The sequence below is a fragment of the Taudactylus pleione genome, unplaced genomic scaffold, assembly GCF_031769625.1.
Source record: "Taudactylus pleione unplaced genomic scaffold, aTauple2 ptg000089l, whole genome shotgun sequence".
Taxonomy (NCBI): domain Eukaryota; kingdom Metazoa; phylum Chordata; class Amphibia; order Anura; family Myobatrachidae; genus Taudactylus; species Taudactylus pleione.
In genome coordinates this window covers 11,327,086-11,351,459 of record NW_028284491.1, presented here as the reverse complement: position 1 = coordinate 11,351,459, position 24,374 = coordinate 11,327,086, and the positions used below count along the sequence as shown (strand labels likewise).

The following is a 24,374-nucleotide window of genomic DNA, read 5'->3' as shown; positions in this document are numbered from 1 at the left end:
AGGTCTGATGACCATCATCTCCCACACCAATCACAGGCAACACCATGCACTACAGGGTTAAATATATCCTTAGAGCAGTATTGGTTGAGGATTGATTGAAATACATAATAGGGATGGTTCCGAAACCTTTTGATGTATTTGCAAACAATTCTCAACAGCCAATCAGATTTTATTTTTCTATCACAGTGCAGAAAGTGAAAGCAAATGTCTTCTTAAATGTCTCCATAATGTCAAAGATAGACACCGACTCTCATAGGGTATATTTTTGTTAAACAGTAAGGTTTATGTCAGTTTTTGGGAGAAGTTACTAGCTGTCACTCCCATGACTACACTAATCTACACAGTGTAAATAAATACCTTTTTACTTTCAGTTCTGCTTTTAAAACGGAAATTACCCAAAAATTAATTGTATAATAAATAGGAAGTAATTTTCCTGCGTAGATGCCTCGTGGATCTGTACACAATTGTGAATTTTTTGCTTTCCTGTTTCTCTGTTGCTCTTGTCTCCTACATATATTATACATATACCCATTTTATTTCTCCCTTTTCACATATATTTTTTTATCTTTTTTTATATCATATATATTTATAGTTGGTTTTTTTTAAAAGACCATAAGTATAGAGATGCAAATATAAGAGAACAACAGAATCAGTTGACATAAAATCGATAAACAGACAAATATTGAACAAGGAGAATAATACATATAGAGTAAGATGTTAACACTAAAGAAACAGACTAAAATAATAATAATAAAAAAAAAAAGAGTATAAGATACATATACTTATATTAAGGTGACTGAAACAATAGTTAAGAACAAGAACTGTCTGGATCTACGGCGTAATTAGTGGACTGCCACAGGGACCATACTCAAGGAACAGTTCTGTTTCGTATACATAAATCTTTTGTGAGAGACAATGGTATTAACCAGACCTATCCAGGAAGTGAGAGATGAAGCCTGGAAAACCATCCATTTTCTGGCTATACATACTTTGGCTAGTGCAAATAAATAACTGTTACTTGCAAATGTATGATATTAAGGACATCAGAAAATCCAAGACCAAACAAACAACTTTTGGATCAGCTAGGTGTATTCGAAGTAGTCACACAGTCTAAGACCTGAGACCAGAAATCGGCAAAGAGAGGACAGGACAGGAGGTTAGGGTTAGGCTAGGGGCAGGGAGGGTTAGGGTTAGGCACCCCCCGGGGGACTTAGGTCTAGGCAGCGGGGAAAGGGGGGGTTAGGGGGTAGGTTAGGTTAGTTAATACTTACCTAGGGACGATCGGGATTTCCAGCGCTGTCGGCCTGCCGCTGCCGGGATCTGTTCCAGTGTCGGGCTGCCAGGAATCGAACCGCCAGCCATGGTATTTTATACCGATTCCGATTTGAGAGACGTGAAGGAACTTAGGTGGCTTGAGTCAGGACTTCCTCTTGTGTTGATATGAGGAGGTAGAGATACGGCAGTGGATTATGGGCCCGAAGGCAAGGACAGGAATAGAGTGTCATTATTGAACAGCAGGTTGGAATGAGACTGAATATATAAAGCTTAAGAAATTAGCAGATTCGGATTGGGACCGATGGTGCTGGATTGAAAGCTGGATTGATTTCAGACCAATGTTTATGAATTGAAGCACTTGATGGATTTAAATCCAATGTTGATGAATTGATGAACTTGATCGGTTGGGACCGATGGTGATGAATTGTGTGCAAGATGGTATAGGAGACTTGTTTTTTTTACCAGATTTAGGAACTGGATATAACTGACTTGGACCATTCAGATACAGAGTACCTGGGAGCTCAGCACAGAGCTGTAACTTCAACAAGAAGCAATATTGTACTGGCAACAAAGGCCAGTCAGGAAATGGAATTTATAGGGGAGGATCCCCAGGGATTGGATGCTGCGATCAGCTGGTCTGGGAGAAGCCTTCTGAGTGGAGGAAGAGTCCAGCATGGCTGCGCCCATACTGTGGTTTAGGAGGGAACTCTGGCTTGCAGCTTGTGCGCCATAATGCTGGGAAGACACGCTGGTAGCAAGGAGCTGCGGAGAGCCATCTCCATTCTCAGTGACAGCACACTGAGTGGACGGGGCATGAACAGCACAGACAAGCCTCAGTACCAGCTGGGAGCGATGTGCAGCATGAGCAGACCTCTATGTTAGCCCTGACAGGCATCGGAGAGGTAAGAAAGTGGTTTTTAAGGGCCGGAGTGTGACGGGAGTATTCCTTCTATGTCCACTAATTTTTGCTGACAAGCCATCATCTGAGAATTCAAAGTTGTCAAACGACCCAGAACATTAGAAACTGTATTTCTACATTAGAGGATACTGTTTCCCCAATACGATTCCGCATTGTCTCCATATCTTGTTCTAGCTTTGAAATATCAATGTGGGCCTCAGCTATGCAGTCCGTCACCCGCTTTTCAGACTTGGCAATAGCCCGCAGCAATTGATTCAGACACAGATGCAACAGGGTGAGCTTCATATGGTTGTTGGTCAGCAGAAGAGGAAGCAAGCTTCAGTACAGCGGTGGAGCGTGCAAATTTCTACTTCAGGGTCCATAGGGTATCCACAGGATACCTTGGGGTATAGGTGATGATGTCAGGCATCGGGCACCATAGAGTTAAGTTTTCAGCCTCCCAGGATGCACTAGGGTCCTTCTCCTATACCCCGCCCCCGAGCCAAGGCATCTCAGTTTAGTTTGGTGCACGGCAGGAGTCGGATGCACCTGTTAGATGGGGGCCATGAAGAGCCCCTGAAGTTTTCCACAATGCAGCTGTAGCTGCACATCTGGAAGTACAGCATGGACAGTCAGTCCTGACGTCCATGCTGTCTTCCCTACACCCCTGCCGGCACCAGAACGTCGGTACCGATCCGGGGATGCTGGTAGGCATCTGGGGTCACAGATAGCGGTGACCCCAGATGTTCCGGACCATGGCCGGAATGAAGGGGGACAGCAGGTAAGCAGCGGGGTCCCGCGGTGGGTCCCCACTGATACATGGTCCAGAGTCCCCAGGCAGGGGGCTCCCTGGGGACTGGCTGCAGCGTGGAGCCAGGTACTAACCTGCGCTTCCACTACCCCCCTGGGACAGCAGGACCGCGGCAGAGCGGTAGCGCTGCGGCGTCCCAGGGGTTAAATGCATGCCAGGGGAGTGCCCCTTCCCTGTCTCACAGCCGGCGCCTCCCCCGCTGCACACAGCCCTCTCTGCACACGCCAACTGGCCATGTGGCAGCGCTCCTCCCCCATACCAGCCTCTATGCTCCTCGGTGGCCATCTTCTAGAACGCATGGTGAACGCTGCTGGATGTCTGGACGGAGGCATCGTTGTCTGGGTCCCCCCGCATACCTCTCCTCCGCTGTGGTCAGGTCTGGGTATGCTTCGCTGTGTCCTACCAGACTCTGTGTCTGTGTAGTTGATTTATCAGCGCTGTTAGTGCAGGAATTGATTTTCTTTGTATTGTATGTGACTGTGCTAGCGCTGCTGCCTGTACTTTTTACTTTCTAACTGTCAGCCTTGTTACTGTCCCTGTTCTTTCTGCTAAAGCCCTTGCGGTGCGGTGCTGCAGGGTGGTCTCTCACTATACAAAAAAGTATTGGTGAAGAGGGATCACATACTTTCCACCATCATGTCTGAAAGTGACTTTCCTCTCCGGCTTCAGTGAACTACGTGTAAAGTACCTATAGCGGAGGGGGAGGGTAGCGCGGAGGGTTTATGCCGGCAGTGTTTTTTATTGGTGCGGCCAATTACGGTCACAGCACCGGTACAGGAGCCGCCCTGGGCTTGTTTCGCTCAGGCGCTTACAACCTTGGTGGGCCAGTTAGCTCCGCAGCCCGCGTTCTCACAGATGGGATTGTCCCAGCAATCAGTGGTGTCGTCACCCATGCAGGGTTTCCCGAGGCAATTGATGGTACCCCGCAGTCTCCCTATTTCCCCTCTCCCGGTCTCTCAGGAGCCGGCATGGGTTAATTCCCTGACTAGTTCTGTACAGCACTTGTCGGATGTGTTACAAGGGGAGTCTGTGTTGCGGCCACATAAGAGGCCGGTGGCGTCTCTGTCTGCTCCTTATGAGGATGACGAAGTGACGTCTGATGATGGGGAGATTCTGGATCTTTCCGACCAGGAACCTCTCCGTACTAAGGAGGTGGACGCTAGGTCCGGGTATATATTCCTGGACTTAATTCGGGCAGTCCACACCGCTTTGTTAATTGAGGACGAAGTTCCTCCGGCGTCTAAATCCAAATATGACTTTTTTAAGGATGTTAAGGGTGACGCCACAGTCTTTCCTCTTTCGGGTCAGTTGGTGGACCATTTAGAGGAGGCGTGGAAACAGCCTGGCAAACGATACCAGCCGCAGAGGCGTTTGGCGGTGGCTTATCCGTTCGCGGATAATTATTTTTCTAAGTGGGAATCCCCTCCACAGGTGGATTCTCATGTGTCTGTTCGGCTGAACAGACGGAGTTGATCAGCAATCTCCGGGATTTGGCCACTTATATCAACGAAGCGGCCTTGGATATTAGTACCCTGGCGTCTCGAATTTCTTCGGCAGCTGTAGCTGCTCGTCGCACATTGTGGTTGCGATCCTGGAAGGCGGACGCTGATTCCAAAAAGGGTTTGGAAGCGTTGCCTTTTAACGGAGAAGTTCTCTTTGGTCCGGACCTGGACAAAATTGTAGCCATGTTGGTGGCAGCCAAATCGGCATGTCTCCCGTCTGCTGCAGTTCCTTCCGGTTCAGGTACGTCGTCCTTTCGGCCTTATAGGGTCCAGGATAGGCATAAAGCACAGTCCTTTCCCCGACAGGTTGGCCCCAAAAAATCGGCCAAGCCCTGGAAGCAGGCCTGGAGTACCAGACGTCCGGCCCCTAAGCCAGATGACAAGCCTGCGGCCTGACGGTCTGGGCCTCCCTTTGGGGGATCCCAAGGTGGGAGGCCGCCTGCTGCAGTTCGCCCGGTGTTGGTAGGTCACCACGACAGACACTTGGGTTCTCGAGGTGGTCTCACACGGGTATGCCATCTCCTTCCGGCACAGACCCCCGTCTCGATTCTTCACCACGGGTCTGCCATCGGACCGGAAGAAAGCCGCGGAGCTGCGGAAGGTCTTGCATACTATGCTCCAGGCTGGAGTTATAGTGCCTGTTCCATTCTCCCAGCAGGGCCAGGGTTTCTATTCCAATCTCTTTTTGGTGCAGAAGCCCAATGGGTCGTTTCGTCCGATACTCAACTCAAAGCTCTCAACAAGTCTTTGCGGGTGCCGAAGTTTCGGATGGAGACCCTGCGGTCCATCATTCTGGCGCTGGAACCTGGGGACTACATGGTGTCATTGGACATACAGGACGCTTACCTGCATGTCCCTATTCTTTCGCGCCATCAGCAGTTCCTCAGGTTTGCAATCCGCAGCGACCACTTTCAGTTCCGGGTGCGTTACCTTTTGGCCTGGCGACAGCACCACAGAGTTTTCACCAAGGTGATGGCGGTCATGGCGGCTTGAGTCTGCATGTTCCCGTACTTGGACAACCTTCTCTTAGTGGCAGGATTTCCGGAGCTCCTTCTACGCCACTTGGACCTAACCATTGCGGTACTGCAACGGCACGGCTGGTTAATAAACTGGCAGAAGTCCACCCTGATCCCGTCTCAGCGGATTCTGCACCTCGGAGCCTTATTGGACAGCAAAGGATCTTTGTGACGGGGGAAAAGATCTCTGCCTTGCAGTTGCAGGTGCGCAGTTGTCTGCAGAGCCGCTGGGTGTCTCTACACTCGGCGATGAGGTTACTGGGTTCCATGGTGTCGGTTTTTGACATGGTGGAATATGCCCAGTTTCACTCCAGACCTCTGCAGCACCTGATCCTGTCCAAATGGAATGGACTGCCTCAGAGTCTAAAGTCTCAGACGATGGTGCTCACTCCAGAGGTTCGCCTGTCTCTTGCCTGGTGGTTGCAGACCGTCCGTTCTGGGTGGCGAATTGGGTCCTGATAACAACGGACGCCAGTCTTCGGGGCTGGGGAGCAGTCTCGGGTCCACACTTGTTCCAGGGCAAGTGGACTCCGGCAGAAACAGAGCTTCCAATAAACATCTTGGAACTCCGAGCGGTTTTCAATGCTCTCCAGCAGGCGCACCGGGTTCTCCAAGGTCACCCAGTGCAGGTCCAGTCGGACAACGCTACCACCGTGGCCTACATAAATCGGCAAGGAGGAACCCGAAGTCGGGCGGCTCTCGTAGAGGTGTCCCGAATCCTGGTATGAGCGGAGCGCAGTCTTCCGGCCATATCAGCAGTCTTCATCCCGGGAGTGCTAAACTGGGAGGCGGACTTTCTCAGTCACCAGGACGTTCATCCGGGGGAATGGTCTCTGCACCCAGACGTGTTTCAACTACTGGTGGACAGGTGGGGTCTTCCAGAGATCGACCTCATGGCGTCACGGCACAACAACAAGTTGCCGGTGTACGGGTCTCGCACAAGAGACGAAAAGGCGTCTCTGGTGGATTCTCTGTCCGTCCGGTGGACGTTCCGGTTCGCTTATCTGTTTCCTCCGGTTTCCCTTCTTCCGCGAGTGATCTGGAAATTCAAACAGGAAGGAGGGACGCTCCTGTTGATAGCTCCCGCATGGCCCAGACGGCACTGGTTCTCAGACCTGCAGGGTCTGTCCGTGGACATTCCTCTGCGGTTACCGCTACGACCGGACCTTCTGTCACAGGGTCCTTGTCTTCACCCGGACCTGACTTGGCTGTCTTTGACGGCGTGGCTGTTGAGACGACCATGTTGAGGTCCAGGGGGTTTTCCAGCTCTGTAGTGCTCTCTAAGAGCTCGGAAGCCGTCTACCGCGAGAATATACCATCGCGTGTGGCATTCGTTCTTCCAGTGGTGTCGACCGAGAGGTTATGCACCGCGGGAGTTTCATCTGTCTAGAGTGCTAGCCTTCCTACAAGCGGGATTAGACCATGGGCTTCGCCTTGCTTCTCTGAGGGCGCAGGTTTCTGCCCTGTCGGTCTGGTTTCATCGTAGGATTGCTACAGTCTCTGATGTGCGCACCTTTATGCAAGGTGTTCTGCAAATTCAGCCGCCTTTTGTTCCACCTGTGGCGCCTTGGGACTTGGCTGTGGTCCTGAGGGCTCTCCAGGGACCGCCGTTTGAACCACTGGGCTCAGTGGATCTTAAATGGCTAACAGCTAAGACTGTTTTCCTTCTGGCCATAGCTTCAGCCAGACGTGTTTCTGATTTAGGGGCTCTCTCTTGTAGATTTATTCATGGGAACAGGGCAGTGCTACGCACTCGTCCTGAATTTCTTCCCAAAGTTGTTTCCCAGTTTCATGTTAACGAGGAAATAGTTGTACCGGCTTTTAACTCACCTGGACTTTCAGTGGGTGAGGCCAATTTAGATGTTGTGCGGGCCTTAAGGACTTATGTTGACCGCACTTCTTCGTTTAGGAAGTTGGACGCCTTGTTTGTCCTCTATGGCTTCCGTAAAAAGGGTTGGCCTGCTTCAAAGCAAACTTTGGCAGCATGGATCCGTATGGCGATTTCAGAAGCTTATCTTCATGAAGGCCTGCCGGTTCCTCCTTCTGTGAAGGCTCATTCCACTAGGTCTGTGGGTCCTTCGTGGGCAGCTCGACGTGGTGCCTCTGCAGTCCAGATCTGAAAGGCGGCCACGTGGTCCTCTGTCCATACCTTTGTGAGGTATTACGCGTTTGACACCTTTGCCTCTCAGGATGCTTCCTTCGGGCGGTGGATTCTCCTTTCAGCACAGGAGCGTTCCCACCCTTAAAGGATACTGCTTTGGGACATCCCCAAGGTATCCTGTGGATACCCTATGGACCCTGAAGTAGAAAATATGAGATATGGTAAGAACTTACCCTTGTTATCTCTATTTCTACGAAGTCCATAGGGTTCCACAGGACTCCCGCCCTGTCGCACCTGTGCTGCAGATGGGCTTTGCTCTGGTCATCGTTTTTTCCGTCTCCCTCTGGTCAGAATGTGATTCTTGTGTGTGTCCAGATCTTTTTTCTCTCTCTTCCTTCTCCTCCTCCGGCCTATGGCTTGGTACAAAAGTGAGATGCCTTGGCTCGGGGGCGGGGTATAGGAGGGGGATCCTAGTGCATCCTGGGAGGCTGAAAACTTAACTCTATGGTGCCCGATGCCTGATGTCATCACCTATACCCCAAGGTATCCTGTGGAACCCTATGGACTTCGTAGAAATAGAGATAACAAGGGTAAGTTCTTACCATATCTCATATTATTTCCAACTTCGCAGCTGCCGCAGATTGGGATTTCCTGCTAATGATTAATGGCAGAAGACACAATTAAAACCGCAGTCTCTATGTCTGAAAACTACCCCTCAGTAATGCAGGGAGGGTCAAGAGTACTTAACGTCCCAGCAAGATGGTGGTAGAGAAGAATAAACCCAAATATCAGACAGTAGCAGGGGGCTATGATGCAAGTACAGAAGTTGAGCAGAATACCCGGTTATAAAAGGAGAAGTGTAGCACAAGTAATCAGGAGAGCCAGTCTCAGTACAGAAGAGGAGGTCTTACTGCTTGCAGTGCACAGGCACCTGGAGTTCCATATAACATGGATAAGTGATCCAAGATGGTGGCTGCCCCTCCCTTAATGCCGGATCCCCACCAAAGGAAACATTCCAGAAGCAGGCAGAGGGGAGAGGGGTCAGCCTCAGGAAGAGTGGGATGCCCAATTCTCCAAGAAGCTCTTCCAGAGGACTGCTGGCAAAGCCCCCCGCAGGTCAGAGGCAGCTCGGCTCCCGGCACAATAGGCCTATGCCAAGGGAGACTGCGCAGGCCAGTACGCCCACAGCAAAGCAGCAGTAGGACCATGGAACGCAGAAATGCAGCAGAGGATTCCCCAGGCGGAGGACATCTCAGTCAGCAGTGACAGGAGCACCGGAGACCAAAGGTGTAGGTGAGAAGGTTGATATGCCAGTACTAAGATCATGTGTGTCTTGTTTGGCAGGCCTGTCTGAGCAGGATGTTAACCAGGACGGATTATGTAGCCTCTGTTGTAAACAGCTACCTATTCAAGCCGGTACATCTAGAGATCCGGTGCTTGAACCACCAGGGTGATATCAGGTTTTGTCGCACTCGGTGGACAAAATCGCTGAAGTGCGGGCTCCGGCTGCGGTATTTCCCCATGCTATGGGATATTCACAGCAGTTTCCTTCTATGTATATGCCTCCTATGAATCCCTGTTGGGTTGATTCTACTGCTTACTCTAGTCAGAGTATGCCGCTGTCTATCGATCCTCAGCAGCCAGATAGACAAGTGGTGGCAAAGCAGGGGCATAAGAGGTTGCCTCATGACGACCCGGACTACTCTGCAGACTCTTGATACTCAGAGTTCTGGGTCTTAATCAGTGGAAGAAGACCATCAGTCTCTTGTGAAAGTCCCCTCTCTGGTGAGAGCGGTTACATCTGTCCTCAGTATAGAGGAAGAGGAGGCCCCACCGACAGCCAAGGTGATCTTTAGGCGTCAGAAGGTGGCTACGGATTATTTTCCTCAGTCTGAGCAAATGACGAATCTAATGTCTGAGGTATGGAGTACTCCTGGGAAGCATTTCCATGCTACAAGGAATATAACCTCTCGATACCCATTTGCACTTGGTGAGTGTAACAGATGGGAAGTTCCTCCAACGATAGACGCTCATGTCACAAGGTTGTTTAGGAGTGCTACGTTACCCATTCCTGCAGCATCCTCTTTAAAAGTGGTTACAGATAAAAAGCTTGACAGTCATGTGAACTCAATGTTTTCATTATCGGGAGCTATTACAAGACCAGCTATGGCTGTAGCCTGGGTACTAGGTCTGATGCTACCAGAGAACAGCAGTCTTTTCTCTATCAGATGTGAAAAGCAGCTGTGTATATGGGGGAAGCGGTCATTGACGCAGGTATGTTGGCTTCTAGGGTCTTGGCAACTTCGGTTGCAGCCCGAAGATCCCTTTGGCTAAAAACCTGGAAGGCTGATGCAGGATTCAAGAAGACTCTTGAATGGTTGCCTTTTGCGGGGAAGGTACTGTTTGGACCAGAGCTGGATGACATAATGACTTCTCTGGCAACACCGAAGTCGGCTGAATTGCCATCCACGACTACCCCTAAATTCAGGCAGTCGGCAGCTCGTTCCTTTCGCCCACAGAGTAGGGCGAAAGGTCAGTCCGCCTCTAGACAGAGTCATGCCCGCAGGACACATCAGCCCAAGAAATCTTGGTCAAGCAAATGTCCTTCCTCCAAGCTAGATATTTACTTTACTGTCTGATGGGGTGGGCCTCCCCCTGGGGGGTTCCAGGGTTGGAGGCCGACTTTTACAGTTCTCCCAGGCCTGGTATCAGACAACTAAGGGTGCCTGGGTTCGAAAGCTGGTTTCTCAGGGTTATGCCATCCCATTCCTGAGGCATCCCCCTAAGAGGTTTGTGGATACAAACCTTCCTTTAGACCCGGTCAGGGCTTCGGCCTACCAGGAGTCTGTTGGGGAACTCCTGAAAACAGGGGTCATAATCCCTGTTTCTGTGACGCAACATGGAAATGGTTATTACTCAAATTTATTTGTGATTCAAAAATCAATTGCTACACACAGCCCTATCTTGAATCTGAAGTATCTAAACAGGTTCATCCATGTGCCAAAATTCTGTATGGAAAACCCTATGGTCAATTATGCTGGCGTTTGAGCTTTGGTATTTCATGGTCTCCCTGGACATACAGTATGCATATCAGCATGTTCCGATTGCACGATCCCACCAAAGACTTTTGAGATTGGTGGTAGATCAGCAACATTACCAATTTCAGGCTCTACCCTTCGAGCTGGCCACAGCTCCTCGGGTATTTACCAAGATAATGGCAGTCATGATGACTCATCACAGGCGACAAGGAGTCAGGATACTGCCATATTTGGACAAACTTCTGATATTAGACAATCTCAGGAGATGTTACAACGTTATCTCCAGATGACCATTGTATGCCTACAAGAGCATGGCTGGGTAATAAATTGGAAAAAGTCCTCTCTTTCTCCAACCCAGTAGATGGTGCACTTAGGGACGCTGCTGGATTCCCTGGGACAGAGGATTCTTCTACCAGAAGAAAAGATTGTGGCACTACAGTCTCATGTACACAGTCTTCTCTGCAAGCAAAGAGTGTCAGTACACTAGGCAATGCAGGTGCTGGGCTCCATGGTATCCACATTTGACATGGTGACTTATGCCCAGTTCCACTCCAGGTCCCTGCAGAACTGGATTCTGGCTCATTAGGATGGTCAGTTTCATCAGATAAAATCTCAGACCTGCATCTCACCAGAGGTTCAGCTCTCCCTCGCTTGGTGGTTGGAGACAACTCCTTTAAACATGTGTCGTCCGTTATGGGTCCCGGATTGGGTACTCCTCACCACAGATGCACGTCTGCGAAGATGGGGAGCAGTGACAGTCAATCACACCTTTCAGGGAAGGTGGACGGTTCACGAAGTCCCCTACCAATAAATATCTTGGAGCTTCGTGCAGTACCCAGAGCGCTCATACTGGAACAGGACCTCCTACAAGGCAGGCCTGTCCAGATTCAGTCCGACAACGCGACAGCAGTGGCCTACTTCAACCATCAGTGAGGCACACGAAGTCTGGCAGCCATGAAGGAAATGGTGGAAATTCTGCTGTGGGCTCTTCAACCGGATGTCTTTCAACTCCTGGTGTACAAGTGGGGAGTACCGGACGTAGACCTCATAATGTCACGTCACAATCACAAAGTCCCCAGGTACAGTACTTAGTGGGCTATATTATCCAGTCACAGCGATATTGGGCTGATGTGAGAGTGTTTAGTATAGAAAGAGAACACATGTACACTAGTGGCCAAAATTGTGGCAACCTTTTTGAAAAATGTGCATTTTTGAAGTTTGACAGCTTATAGCACTAATATATTTTAGTATTATACCAAAAAGCATTGCTATGGTAATTTCATTTAGAACATAATACAATGACCTTTATAACAAAATGTTTAATTTTGAACATAGTTCTACGTACTGAACTGTGGGAAGGTACATTTATTAGTCTTGCACAATATCCATTAGTACTTTGTTTGCAAGCCTAATAGCTGTAATTATCATTCCTCCCAACATTGGTGGCTAGTGGGTCAGGGCCCTTGGCGTGCCTAAGGTGTGCCCACATCAGAAAAGGGGGTGGAGCCTAGGGAAACGGGTCGGAGCCTCACAGCACCCCCAATTTCGTCACTGTGGGGGTGTACCCAGCACTCTCTGAGATGCTGGGCTTCCCCCAGGCTCTCAGTCTCTGCAGTGGGAATAAATGCTGTGCACATCGTCTATTCACCCGCTGTGTGTGCTCACCCCAACTGCGGGACACTGATGTATTTGCTGCTATTCAATATGTCATTGATCACACAAATTCATCCCACACCTTTTGCTGTCATACATCCCCACAGCATAACACTAACTGGATGCTTCACAGTAGGTGTTGTTCACTCAGGTAGCAAATCTTCTCCATTTCTTTTGTGGACATATTTTATTCCCTCACTACCAAATATGGACATTCTGGTTTTGTCACTACAGATGACACTGTTCCATTGTTCTTCTGACCAATTAATATACTTTTTAGCCCATTCCAACTTTTCTGTCTTTGTTTGAGAGAGAAAGCGTCTTTTTCCTTGGAATTCTAGCGCTTAATCTAAAATATTGAAGTCTGCGTCGAATAGTCCTGGCACTGATGTTTACACCACATTCACGTAACTCATTTTGAATTGCCTCTGACGATATTCTTCTGTCACTCAAGCACAGTTTTTTCATTCTTCTATCACAGCATGGTGGTGTGGATCTTTTCCTACCTTTACCAGTTTGGTTTGGAATCGGCTGAGTCTGTTGAAACTTATTCCACAGTTTCAAAATGCCTGCTTTGGTTACCTTCTTCACATACAATAATTATTTTGTATCTCTTTCTAGGTGATCAGTCAGCTCTTCTTACTTTGCTTGTTATCCTAAATAAATTACACGGCTTACTGTGAAAGTAAAGAAATGACCAACTTAGTGATAATCACACATTTTCCAAAAGGTTTCCACAATTTTGAGCACTAGTGTAAGTTATGTGTTGGGTGGTAATCGAGTAGAATGTTATAGGAAGGTTATGACATATTTGCCAACCGATGAGGGCATGGGGACAAATGACGCGATTCTCAAAAAATCGTTGCTCCTATCTATTTCAATAGGAAGAGGTCGGGATGCTATAGGGTGACCTACTCTGTGGGACTCTCTGAAAATGTGAGAGTCTCCCAGATGTTCCGTGAGAGTAGGTAAGTATGGGTTACGAGGGTGGTTCAGGAATTTAATATATTTGTCTGAAGAGGTGAGTTTTCAAGGAACGCTTTAAGATTTTCATGGCTACAGGAAAGTCTTACTGTGTTACAGGTTTGTGTTAAAAGGTTGGTTCAGGAGGTGCATGGAGGAGAAAAAAGAAGCATCTTTGTCATTTAAAACCATTGTTTAGGGTTTGTTCTTTTTGTTGGGGAGTTGGAGGTTTTATAAAGGTTGTAGTTGAAATGGTCAGGTTGTATCAGGGAGTGTGTAGACCGAAACACTTCTACATGTAGATATAGGGCCATATCCAGTTTTTTTCAGGGATAAAGTATCAGGTGCGTGTCCGCTTATCCACGTATTCAATTAGGACGAAAACGGGACCCGGCGGAAAGGGAATTATAGAAAAGCCCTGTCAGTTTTTGGGGAAATCATGCGATCACCCCCCAAAAGATGTTCTGACATGGGGGATCACTATGGGTACCCCCGATTTGGCCTGCTGAAGGTAGTCGTGATTTTTAATAGCCGCGGCAGGTGCAAAAATGCGGCTTTAGAAGAAGTGGTGAAATATAGCACTTAGGTTTTATTTGGGGGAAAAATAACTAGTCCCATCAAATTTGGGGTACATGAAAATGGGTGCAAGCATATTTTTAAATCCCTAAAGTCATTTTTTTTTAATTCTTCAAAAATCCAACCGCATTCTAGAAAACACTTGCCGCATACTTGGGAATCCTGCAGGAGTTAATTTCGCTAGTTTAGAACTTTGTTCCCCAATATATTTTTTTTCGCCTCCAAAATAAAGTACCTTTTTTGTGGGGTGATCAGAGGTTTCGTTTTTTGTTTTTTTAAATTTTGACACACAATATCTTAGGGGGACATTACAAGGGATGCAGGCTACTTTTTATTACTTTATACCCCAAAACCCCAATTCTGCACTATTTTTTGCCATGTATTACATGGTGAAAACTTATCCCTGTTTTTTAACAAAGACTTTTTGCACCAGCGAAAAGTCTTTGAAATTGAATATGGGGATAATTGAAACAGGCGAAAATTATGTAATCGCCGATAACTGACTTCTCGCCCCATATTGAATATGGCCATAAGGTTCCCTCTTAGAAGCAGCTTTAACAGTCAACTATGCAGAATGTTATATATGGGGGTATTAAATTTCTTTTCCTGTAAGAAATCCCGAGCATAGGCCTTTGTGTTCATCCATGCAAGGTGAGAGTCACAGAATGTTACATAATGAAGGTTTGGATTTATGATTGTTTTTACATTGCATAATACCTATATTGTACACCACAGCTAGTGGCAGATTATGATGAGGAAGTTAAGGGCCTTCAACTCTCCGGGGGCCCAGAACTCCTAGTAGAGTAATTGGCAGTGTTAATGATGGCAACACCTGATGCATTATAGATCTTACCAACGCTCTATTTTCCATGTATTACCTCCCTTCCAGTTGCTGCCATGTAAGTGTCAGTGCTGTGACTGCTGACATCTAGCTTCTAAGCTGCAGTATGTAAATAACGTGTACTTTGTCCTTTTATTTTTCCATTTCCTCCTTTACTTTTTCTGCGACTTGTACATGCATCAATCTGCCTCTCCTGTCTGTCTCCACCCCCACCCCACACACACACACATGCTATCCTTCAGCCCGGAGGAAATGGAGCAGCATGGCTGTGTGATTGTATGTGTGCAGTAATCCCAGCGCTCTCATGTTTCTGCAGGCTGTGCGTGCCAGGCCCGGACACGGCTTCCAGGGGCCTATTTTTCCTGAGGTTGTTTTGGCACAGAAAGCACGGGACATGAAGGGGTGCGGTGCCCTTTATTCACTTTCCTGGCTGCTGGAATGCAGCTCAGCTGTTTAAAGAGCTCCCCTTACTCTTTTCAGACCCCCCCCCCTTCTCCTCATTCACCATTATGTCTCCCCAGACTATCTGTTCTTTATATAACTGTGCTTTCATTGTCTCCTCATCTATCTGCAACTATGTACAACAATGTGAACACAATTTAAATGAAAACCTAGAATAGTGCTCCATAGCCCCAAAGCATGCTTTATTAGGGCAGTATTTGCAGCATAAGATACTAAACCAGCTAATTGAAGATAGCTCGGAGCCTATTGGTGTGTATAAGGAGATTGCATACTCTAGCCAATGGCATAGTTAGATTTATGAATCTCTGTTTAAAATGTATGATAGGGAAAGGGTATCCTTTTAATGCAGACAAGTATATGCTGACTTGTGTATAGCATGGATGAACATTCTGTATTGTGATAAAGTGTAATACCCATTGGACTAGTATACCTACTGCACTCATACCTCTGAACATTTGAGTTTTGTCATTTAGCACAGTGTGTGGAGCAGCACCTGAAAAGAGGATATGGTTTTGCCATGTTGCCGGCGTCATCTGTTCACATTGGGGCATCAGGGCAATGCCTAACACTTAAGAAGATATCCCCCCCCCAGCCAACCTCCCCTCTACTTAAGAATTTTTGGGACATATCTCGCAGCAGCCCTGGCAATCGAGACAAAAGCCCTGACTATCATGATGCCGGGACTACCCAATGTAACTCAGTACAGTTAGGAAGTATGTAATTATAATCTAATCTTTAGCATTATAAAATATGTCTCTAAACAAACTGACAAACCTTGAACATTTTGGAAACTGAAGTTTATAGGATTTGTATAAATTATTATTATCCTTTATTTTTTATGGCGCCACAATGGTTCCGCAGCGCCTTACAAATGAGCCATACAAGATAACCGTAACTAACAATACAAAACAATGCATGACAAGGACATAGTTTATAAACACTGCTGCATCCATGATGGTAACACTGTAAATCATTAGCAGGGTATATGTTCTGTGCTCTTTATCCGGTCACCCGGTCGACAATTACATTCATAATGTAATCACTAGAATGTCAACATGGTTTAAACATGTCATTGGGCACCATGTCGACATCCTCAAAATGTCGCCGTGTGAAATGTCGATTTTCTCAGAATGCTGACGATTAGGTGCCGCTGGGTGGGTTAGGGTTAAACTGCCTGGGGTGAGAGTTTAGGGTTAGGCACTAGCGAGAGGGTTAGGAGCATTGATTAGGGATAGGGCGAGAAGACTTATGGAAGGCCATTCAGTCACACGACTACACCAGAACTGCTGGTCACATGACCGCCAGGACCTGGAAGACCACGCTGGAGATGCTGCTACCGCCTGGGCCAGGTAAGTGATCGCTGAACTACCAGGAATGTTAGGCCGACAGTCTATCATGTCAACATGATGAATGTCGACATGGTCACATTTCAACCATGTTGACATTCTCAAGTCAACCTTTTGCATGTCGACATGACAGCTGTCAACCTGACTTACCACAAACACTTTGCTTATATCAGTATTTCCCAATCTCTGTTCTCAGCACAAAAGGTCAAATCAAAATGCCTGAAGTATTAAGTCACCTGTTAATCAATGGTAGGCACCAGCCAATACTGTGCTTTACAGTAAGTAACTCAAAGGCTACCAGCAGGAGGAGCCCATGTCTACAGCATGGCCATCTGCAGATAAAGAACAGGCATTCTGGGTCCAGTTACAGGGAACCTTACTATAGAGTAGCTATATTAGAAATCTGACATGTCACCTGTCACATTCTATACAATATTACATTAACACCTATCCAAATACAAGACTTGTTTTTTGTTGTAGGAATGCGTCAAGAAATGACTTTTTGTTTGTTTTTCAAATCTCTCCTCCCTTCTGCATAGTCGGTCATAGCTGTATGCAGTTATAATAGGGAAGTGGTACTGTAGATTTAGCAGCATGTCATTTGATTAAACATACTCTTGCAAAGCACTGCATAATGTTTTGGCACTACATAAATAAAGTGTGTGTGTGTGTGTGTGTGTGTGTGTGTGTGTGTGTGTGTGTGTGTGTGTGTGTGTGTGTGTGTGTGTGTGTGTGTGTGTGTGTGTGTGTGTGTCATAGCACATGTTATCAGAGTCTAGCACAATCTAAATAAAACCTTATTTGATGTTTTAAAATGCACCCACATATTTTTATATGGGTATAACAGGTTTGCTTTCATGCAGCCAGCCTGTAGCTTGGTGTGTGGCAGAGTAGAATATATATAGAAGTACACACTCTGCTGCATCTGCTGGAATAACATCTGACACTTGGACCAAGTTAGAATGGAAGTGTAACAGCAGGTGATTAGTCGTGCAGCTGGAATCGCTCCTTGAATACTGCCCAAGGTGATGCAGTACTGGCAGACACTTCCGGCAGCAGTCCTATGTGGCAGCAGTAGATTCTATATTGAACTCTGTTAAAATATTGTATTTGGGTGGTCGTCTCTTCTTTTCCTTGTAGTACTACTCCAAAGTGCAGATGCGGGTAATTGTGGATTTGAAAGATGTAATAATAATCTCAGTTGGCGCTACCTCTTATATACTCTGCAATACTTAGCAACACGATCACCTGCTTGAATCCAAAAGTGTGTGTATCCATTAACAGTATTACTAGGATAGAGAGGAAATCCGATCAGTAATAGAAACACATTAATACAGTTGTTCATTCTAAAAGTAAAAAATCTAACATGAATATTTGCTCATAACTGTGTTTAATGTTAATTCATTTTGGATGCAAGTAAGTGGCTGACCTTTAATCCTCTTCTGTTCAATGCAGCGTTTTACAAATGAAGACCATTTGGCCGTACACAAACACAAGCATGAGATGACTCTAAAGTTTGGGCCTGCAAGGACGGACTCTGTGATCATTCAAGGTAAACACACCTAGCAAGTGCCTTCTGCAGATAGGTAAAAATTAATAAATAAGTAACCTGCTATTAACACTGTAAAGTTCATAAGTACGTACATCAGAATATGTTTATTTTTTTACTGTTCCTTGTTTTACCACAACTTTGCCCGGCCTCAGTCAGCTCCAGGTACCTGAAGCACTTTGTGATGACTGAACAGATAACGACTCTTGTTTCTTGTCACAATATGACTGCATACAGTCTGAATGCAGCCATTACATACAGGAGTTACCTCCAGTTTATTTAAAATGTTTGTTTTTTTAGGGTAAGGGGGGGTGTCATTTAAAAAATATACAATATATATTTTTAACAATCCCATTGTCCAGCAATATTGGCATGTGTGCGGATTAATGACCAGTACTAAGTGTACTTATTCAGTAATGTTCTCATAAATGTCTCCATATGTGTATGCTCTTAGATAAGTGTATGTGTCATTCCTGTGCTATTATTGCTACCTCTTTCTCCTGTGTGTGCAGATCAAACCCCCACTCCAACACGCTTTCTGAAGAACTGTGAGGAAGTGGGTCTATTTAATGAGCTAGCCAGCTCTTTTGAACATGAATTCAAGAAAGGCGCTGAAGATGATGAAGACAAAAAGGTGATTAATGATAGACACTAAATATATTTGTATAGGAGAGAATGCATACTATATAAATAAGATGTGCAAGAAGGTACTATATAACAAGAAGGTACATTTTTATCCGTGATCGTGCTGAGCAAAAAAAATATGTGGGTACCAGGGAACCCTCACTTTAAAGAATTGGGGTCCTACTTCACTGTTTCTGTGTCCCATCACAATGTATGCTTCTGAGCTGTCCATGTTCCTCCACACTTGGTATCAGATCACTCCACATGCCCTAGACATACACCATGGCAATGCACACTCATGTTTTCAGTACTGATAATGCTTAAAAATTTAATTACCTTGATCGCACATAGCCCGCAGGTTCAGTGCTGGGGCAAAGAGGGGAGTAAGGACAGGCAGCAGTTGGGACAGTGCTGGGGATGGGGTTTCAGGTGGCAGCTTGGCCAGTGCTGGGTGCAGCTAGCAGTTTGGGTAGAGAGTGTATATATCTGGGGGCTGTTAGTTTGGTCAGTGCTTGGGTCAGGCAGCAGTTGGGGTAGAGGAGGGCAAGAGCTTGCAGCAGTTGGAGCAGGGAAGGGGTAAGGGTAGCTAGCAATTGGGTGCAAGGAGGGGGATAGGGGAAGGCAGTCCTGGGGGCAGCGCTGCTGGCAGAAAAGGGGGATAAGGGTAGATAGCAGTTGGGGCAGTACTGGGGGAAAGGAGGGGGTTAGGGGGAGGCAGTAGTTACCTCCTTCCTTCTTTTGGGAGCCCCTGCCGGGTCCCCAGAGCCGCTCACATCCAACAACACTCCTATGTCCTCCACAAAGGTGGCATCTGGGATACTGTTGTCTGCCTCTAGCTCAATGAACTGCAGCCACAGCTTGTCCCTGAGCACCTGGGTGCAGAGCTCTAGCTCCCTCCTGGCCTGGGCAGTGTACACCTACCCGGTCTCCTTCACGCGGAGAGCTTGCTGGCTGAAGGAGACCAGGATGCGCACAATAGCATGTGTACACATGATGGGGGCAACAATGCTGCTGCTGCTGCAGCCGGGAGAGTTACAGGGTGGCCGTAAAGGACCCACTACAGAGCGTAAGTGTAAACACTGCTTTATGACTTTTGACATGTCAAAATGAAAGTTATTTAGTAATATTACATCAAATAGAAAACAGGTGGGTAGTGAGGCATATTCTGTACCATGTAGAGAGAATCCGATGCTGGTTGATTTGCTTTCTTTAGGTAGAGAAGCACTGCTTATATTATACCTAAAGATACTAAGCCACAACAATGCAGGTAATACTCCACTTATAGAAATTCAAAATTAATATTGTTTTAATTACCTCGAAAATCTGTGAAATAGATTAATATAGCAAATAAAAGGTAATATCACTGTGTATAGATCTGGGTAAATGCCCGTAACACACAAATGTCAGAAATTTGTTTAGGCGGATTTATTATTTTGAGGTTTTTTGTAGCTTGTGACCTTAGTGCGTTACACATGGGATTGTAATGTACTATTTATTATTTAATATTCTTGGCTGTGCAGAGTGCGGGACCACTGGATATGTCTTTACCTTCAACTCCTGACATTAAAATCAAAGAGGAAGAACCAGTGGAAGTGGACTCTTCCCCGCCAGACAGCCCTGAGTCTTATACGGAGGAAAAGGTAGCACACTCAGTTTGGGTGAAACATTTTGTGGTGCTAAGTGAAAAAAAATTGACTAGTGATTTTCAGTCTCTTGATAGAAAACACAAAGGTCAAAAGCTCAGCAGTTTATAGTGTAGCCTTTCTAAATCTCTCTTCTATACTGTATTTTACAAAAGGTACCTTCAGGCTATATATCCCAAAATAACAGATTTCTGTGTTTGGAAAGGATAAGCTAGACAGAACTTAGGCAAGGTGCACCTAAAGCATATCCAGAAAAAGTAATGTACATTTGCAGACATTAGGGTAACTTGGTAAGATGCAGATCTGAAATGCGATTAAGACTATCCCGACACTCAGGAAAGCTCTATTAGAAAGTTACCTGCAGCACGGAGGAAGCCATAGCTGACGCGTTTAATCACAGATTACTGGTTGTATAAAAGTTATTTTGTATTAATAGTATTATGGACTTTGCACAGTTCTCAGCAATCTGGGTGATGATGTTTATTGTGTCACTCTGATTAAGGTGCCACCGAAGCCGCAGGTCAGCTCTACACCCACTCCAACAATAGTACGTCCGGTTTCACTACCCGTCCATCTGGGATACGATCCTTTGCACCCAACACTGCCTTCACCCACATCTGTCATCACACAGGCCCCTCCGTCCAACAGACAGCTAGGGTAAGGAAGCTGTAGTTACATTTTGTTTTGTTGTGTTGGCTGTCACATGCTTATTAACCCCCTAAATTCCCAAAGTGCACCGCTGTCTTTTTATATCTTCATTTTGTTCCCTATTTTCTTGCTACCCTGTATTTCTTACACTAATCTACACCTTTATTCCATGTACATATGACTTCCGTCAGATGAATGATGCCCTCTCTATTTCAGTTCCCCGGGTAGCACTGTGCCGCTCATGATGCATCTGGGCAATGGCCATTCTGTACCCTTCCTTCCTGGCCCCCATGTACAGATGCCATCTGTTATATCGGTAAGGAGACCTTTGTCTTCTCTTTTGTGGTGTTAACTGATGTGGACATTGGTTTCACTGACCTCTCTTGTTTCTGTATTGACTGGCTCAGTTGGCAAGACCCATGTCAATAGTGCCCAATATCCCAGGCATTCCTGGGCCCCCGATTATTGGTGGTGGAGGACATCTCTCTCCCTCATGCCTTATAGCTCATTCAGAAGCCAAAATGGTGAGTATGTGTGTTCAACACAACAATGGCATAAAAGATGAACTTGTTGTGAATGCCAATCACAATTCCTTGGCAGACTTTCTTCACTTGTTATTTATTTGTTTATTTTCTACAGAGACTTAAAGCTTCCCTTACTCAGCAAGCTCCGTCTTCTCTAAATGGAGGGATGGCTATGGTAGCATCACGGCCAGAGCAGAGCCAGATATTGGTCCAACACCCTGACGCACCCTCCCCAGCACAGCCTCAGGTCAGCAGTCAAAGAGTAAAAGAACATTACATCAGACCAACAAGTTAAAGATACTGTCAGTTTGTAGATTAACCCAGATCAGCATTAACCCTATTAGTGCTGAAGACACTAATAGGGTGACCAAAAACGGCAGTGTTGTAGCAGGTTCAATTAAATGAGGTAAATAGTAAAATATGACACTAACCATAATCCTGCATTATGATGGAGAGAGAAATAATGAGTGATAAACAATATACGAGGAGCGTGCAATAAGTTTCTGGATGCACAAACAGTACTGTATTATATTTACAAACAAAGTGAACACTACATTTTTTCAAAGTATTCACTAGAGGCGTCTATGCAAAATTGCATGCGCTTAAACCATTTGGTGAAACATCTGGACCAGTCCGAAGCAGGTCCACCACTGTCCTGGACTCGTGGGTAGGTGCATTGTCGTGATAGAGAAGGGCACCACGAGTCCCCAGTGACTGCGCTGCTGCACGAGTGGTCCGGTAGCTGCATGACCAATCTTGGCCACAAAAACAGCCACCATCTGCTTGGCAACACTGCGTTCATGTCGGAATTTCTGTGGTGGGGCACCTCCAACTGGAGTCCACTGGGCCAACTGTTGTTTGGTCTCTGGGTCGAAACTGTAGATCCAGGATTCATCGCCACTGATGGTCTCCAAGAAAGAGTTTGAGCGACCGCCATCAAAGCTGGCCAACATGTTGCGGCACCAAGTCATTGCTCGCAAGTCAGCTCATGGGGCATCCAGCATGCAGAAACCTTGCTCAGTATTGAACTGATGGATCCTGATGAGATGCTTATCTCCTTCTCTAATTAGGTCAGTCACCCTGGCGTCCACCTCAACTAAGGCCCACACGGCAGCAATGTGATGGTGGACACAGGTTGGCCGCACTGCCCCTCGTCTTCCAGTGAGCATCTCCTGCACCGAAATACTGCAAACCACTCAAACACAGTGGTTCGGGACGGTGCTTCCTCCGTAAAAGCAGCTTGCAGTCTGTTAAAACTCTCCTGCTTTCCAGAAGATCATGGCTTTCCAGTGCCCTCTGTTGAGCTTCATAACGAGTTCATGAAGAATGTGAACAAGCTGACTTCTTCAGTGTGCAGTGCTGCTTATATACGGTTCTGTGCCCTGAACTTTAGTCAGAGTTTACAGTTAACAACAAGATAGTCAGATTGTGTCTACTCTACCCATGCATTGCACATGAAGATTTAAAAACTTAATGCACACTCCTCGTACATATATAAGAGCCTCATTTGGAGAGAGAGCAGTCATTTAAATAGTTGGTTTATCATGTTTCTGTTTCTTCCACAGGTATCTCCTGCTCAGCCCACCCCAAGTACTGGGGGCAGACGACGGAGAGCTACAGATGAGGACCCAGATGAGCGTCGCCAGCGTTTCCTAGAGAGAAACCGGGCCGCTGCCTCCCGCTGCCGTCAAAAGCGTAAAGTTTGGGTGTCCTCTCTGGAGAAAAAGGCTGAGGAGCTGACTTCTCAGAATGTGCATCTTAGCGTAAGTCAGTAAATAATGAAGCAGGATGTGCTGGAATCAGTTACAGATTCAGCTCCAGTATGCTGACATTGTGTTTCCACCTGTAGAATGAAGTGACGCTTCTGAGGAATGAAGTAGCCCAGTTAAAGCAGTTGCTGCTGGCACATAAGGACTGTCCTGTAACTGCTCTGCAAAAGAAAAACCAGGTTTATCTTGGTGAGTGCTACAAAATGAAAGGTAATGCCAGGGCGTTTCATGTATTCAGTTTATCGCTTTTTTCTTTGAGGGAGGAAAGTGGGAGGGGTGGGATCTCTGAAAGTGAAAATAAAAATAAAGGTAATGCCAAGTCTATACAAGTGTTTGCATTAATCATTTCCAATTGCCATGTTATGTTTGCATTACCATGTTACCAGGACGTTTTATTGAATATTAGTTTAAATCATTATCTCCTGCTATTTATCATGATAGTTTTGCCACCAGGTGTCATTGCTTTATTAAAGCTACGGCTTAGGCATCATTAATACCTAAGTAAACCAATTAGTATTACTGTTTCCATGACATTTAAAGTAACATCGCCAGATGAATCCATTTTTTAATGTTGTGCTGGATTATGTATAATAGAAATGGATTTCTTTTACAAGTTGAGTCTTCCATATGCAAATATTCCGAAATACAGAATATTCCAAAAGACAGCATTTTTTTTAGCATGACTGAAATAGTTAAACCTTTGCTTTTTAATGGTTCAATGTACACAAACTTTAAGGCACAGAATTATTAAAAAATATTGTATGACAGTACCTTCAGGCTCTGTGTATAAGGTGTATCTGAAACATAAATGCATTTAATGTATGTACACAAGCTGTTTGAGCCACAAAATTATTGAAAATATTGTATACAGTTACCTGCAGGCTGTGTGTATAAGGTGTGATCATAAATTGTTTAGATTTAGTTCCCATTCCCAAGATATCTTATTATGGTATGCAAATATTCTAAAATAGGGAATATTCCGATATCCAAAATACCCCTGGTCCCAAGCATTTTGGATATGGGAGACTCAGCCTGTACTAGCAAACAATTTATAGTTTATCTGTTTAATAATTTGCTAGTACTATTCTATTTCTACTTCAGGGTCCATAGGGGGTCCACAGGGTTGACCTTGGGG

The 24,374-nt window shown here is 46.0% G+C and overlaps 1 protein-coding gene across 3 annotated transcripts in view; it reads left to right on the top strand.

Moving 5' to 3' along the window:
• The window catches only part of LOC148527370 (cyclic AMP-dependent transcription factor ATF-7-like), a 123,770-nt gene that overhangs the window by 82,254 nt on the left and 17,142 nt on the right, over positions 1–24,374 (top strand). Inside the window, exons 3-11 of one of the 3 annotated variants that reach the window (XM_088469183.1) lie at positions 17,938–18,034; positions 18,544–18,665; positions 20,176–20,295; positions 20,801–20,955; positions 21,163–21,262; positions 21,354–21,470; positions 21,586–21,717; positions 23,036–23,233; positions 23,320–23,428. In XM_088469183.1, coding sequence (XP_088325309.1) covers positions 17,938–18,034; positions 18,544–18,665; positions 20,176–20,295; positions 20,801–20,955; positions 21,163–21,262; positions 21,354–21,470; positions 21,586–21,717; positions 23,036–23,233; positions 23,320–23,428 — 1,150 coding nt within the window. Of the gene's footprint in view, positions 1–17,937; positions 18,035–18,543; positions 18,666–20,175; positions 20,296–20,800; positions 20,956–21,162; positions 21,263–21,353; positions 21,471–21,585; positions 21,718–23,035; positions 23,234–23,319; positions 23,450–24,374 lie in introns of all 3 variants that reach the window. The other 2 variants (XM_088469182.1, XM_088469184.1) reach the window with 2 other exon arrangements.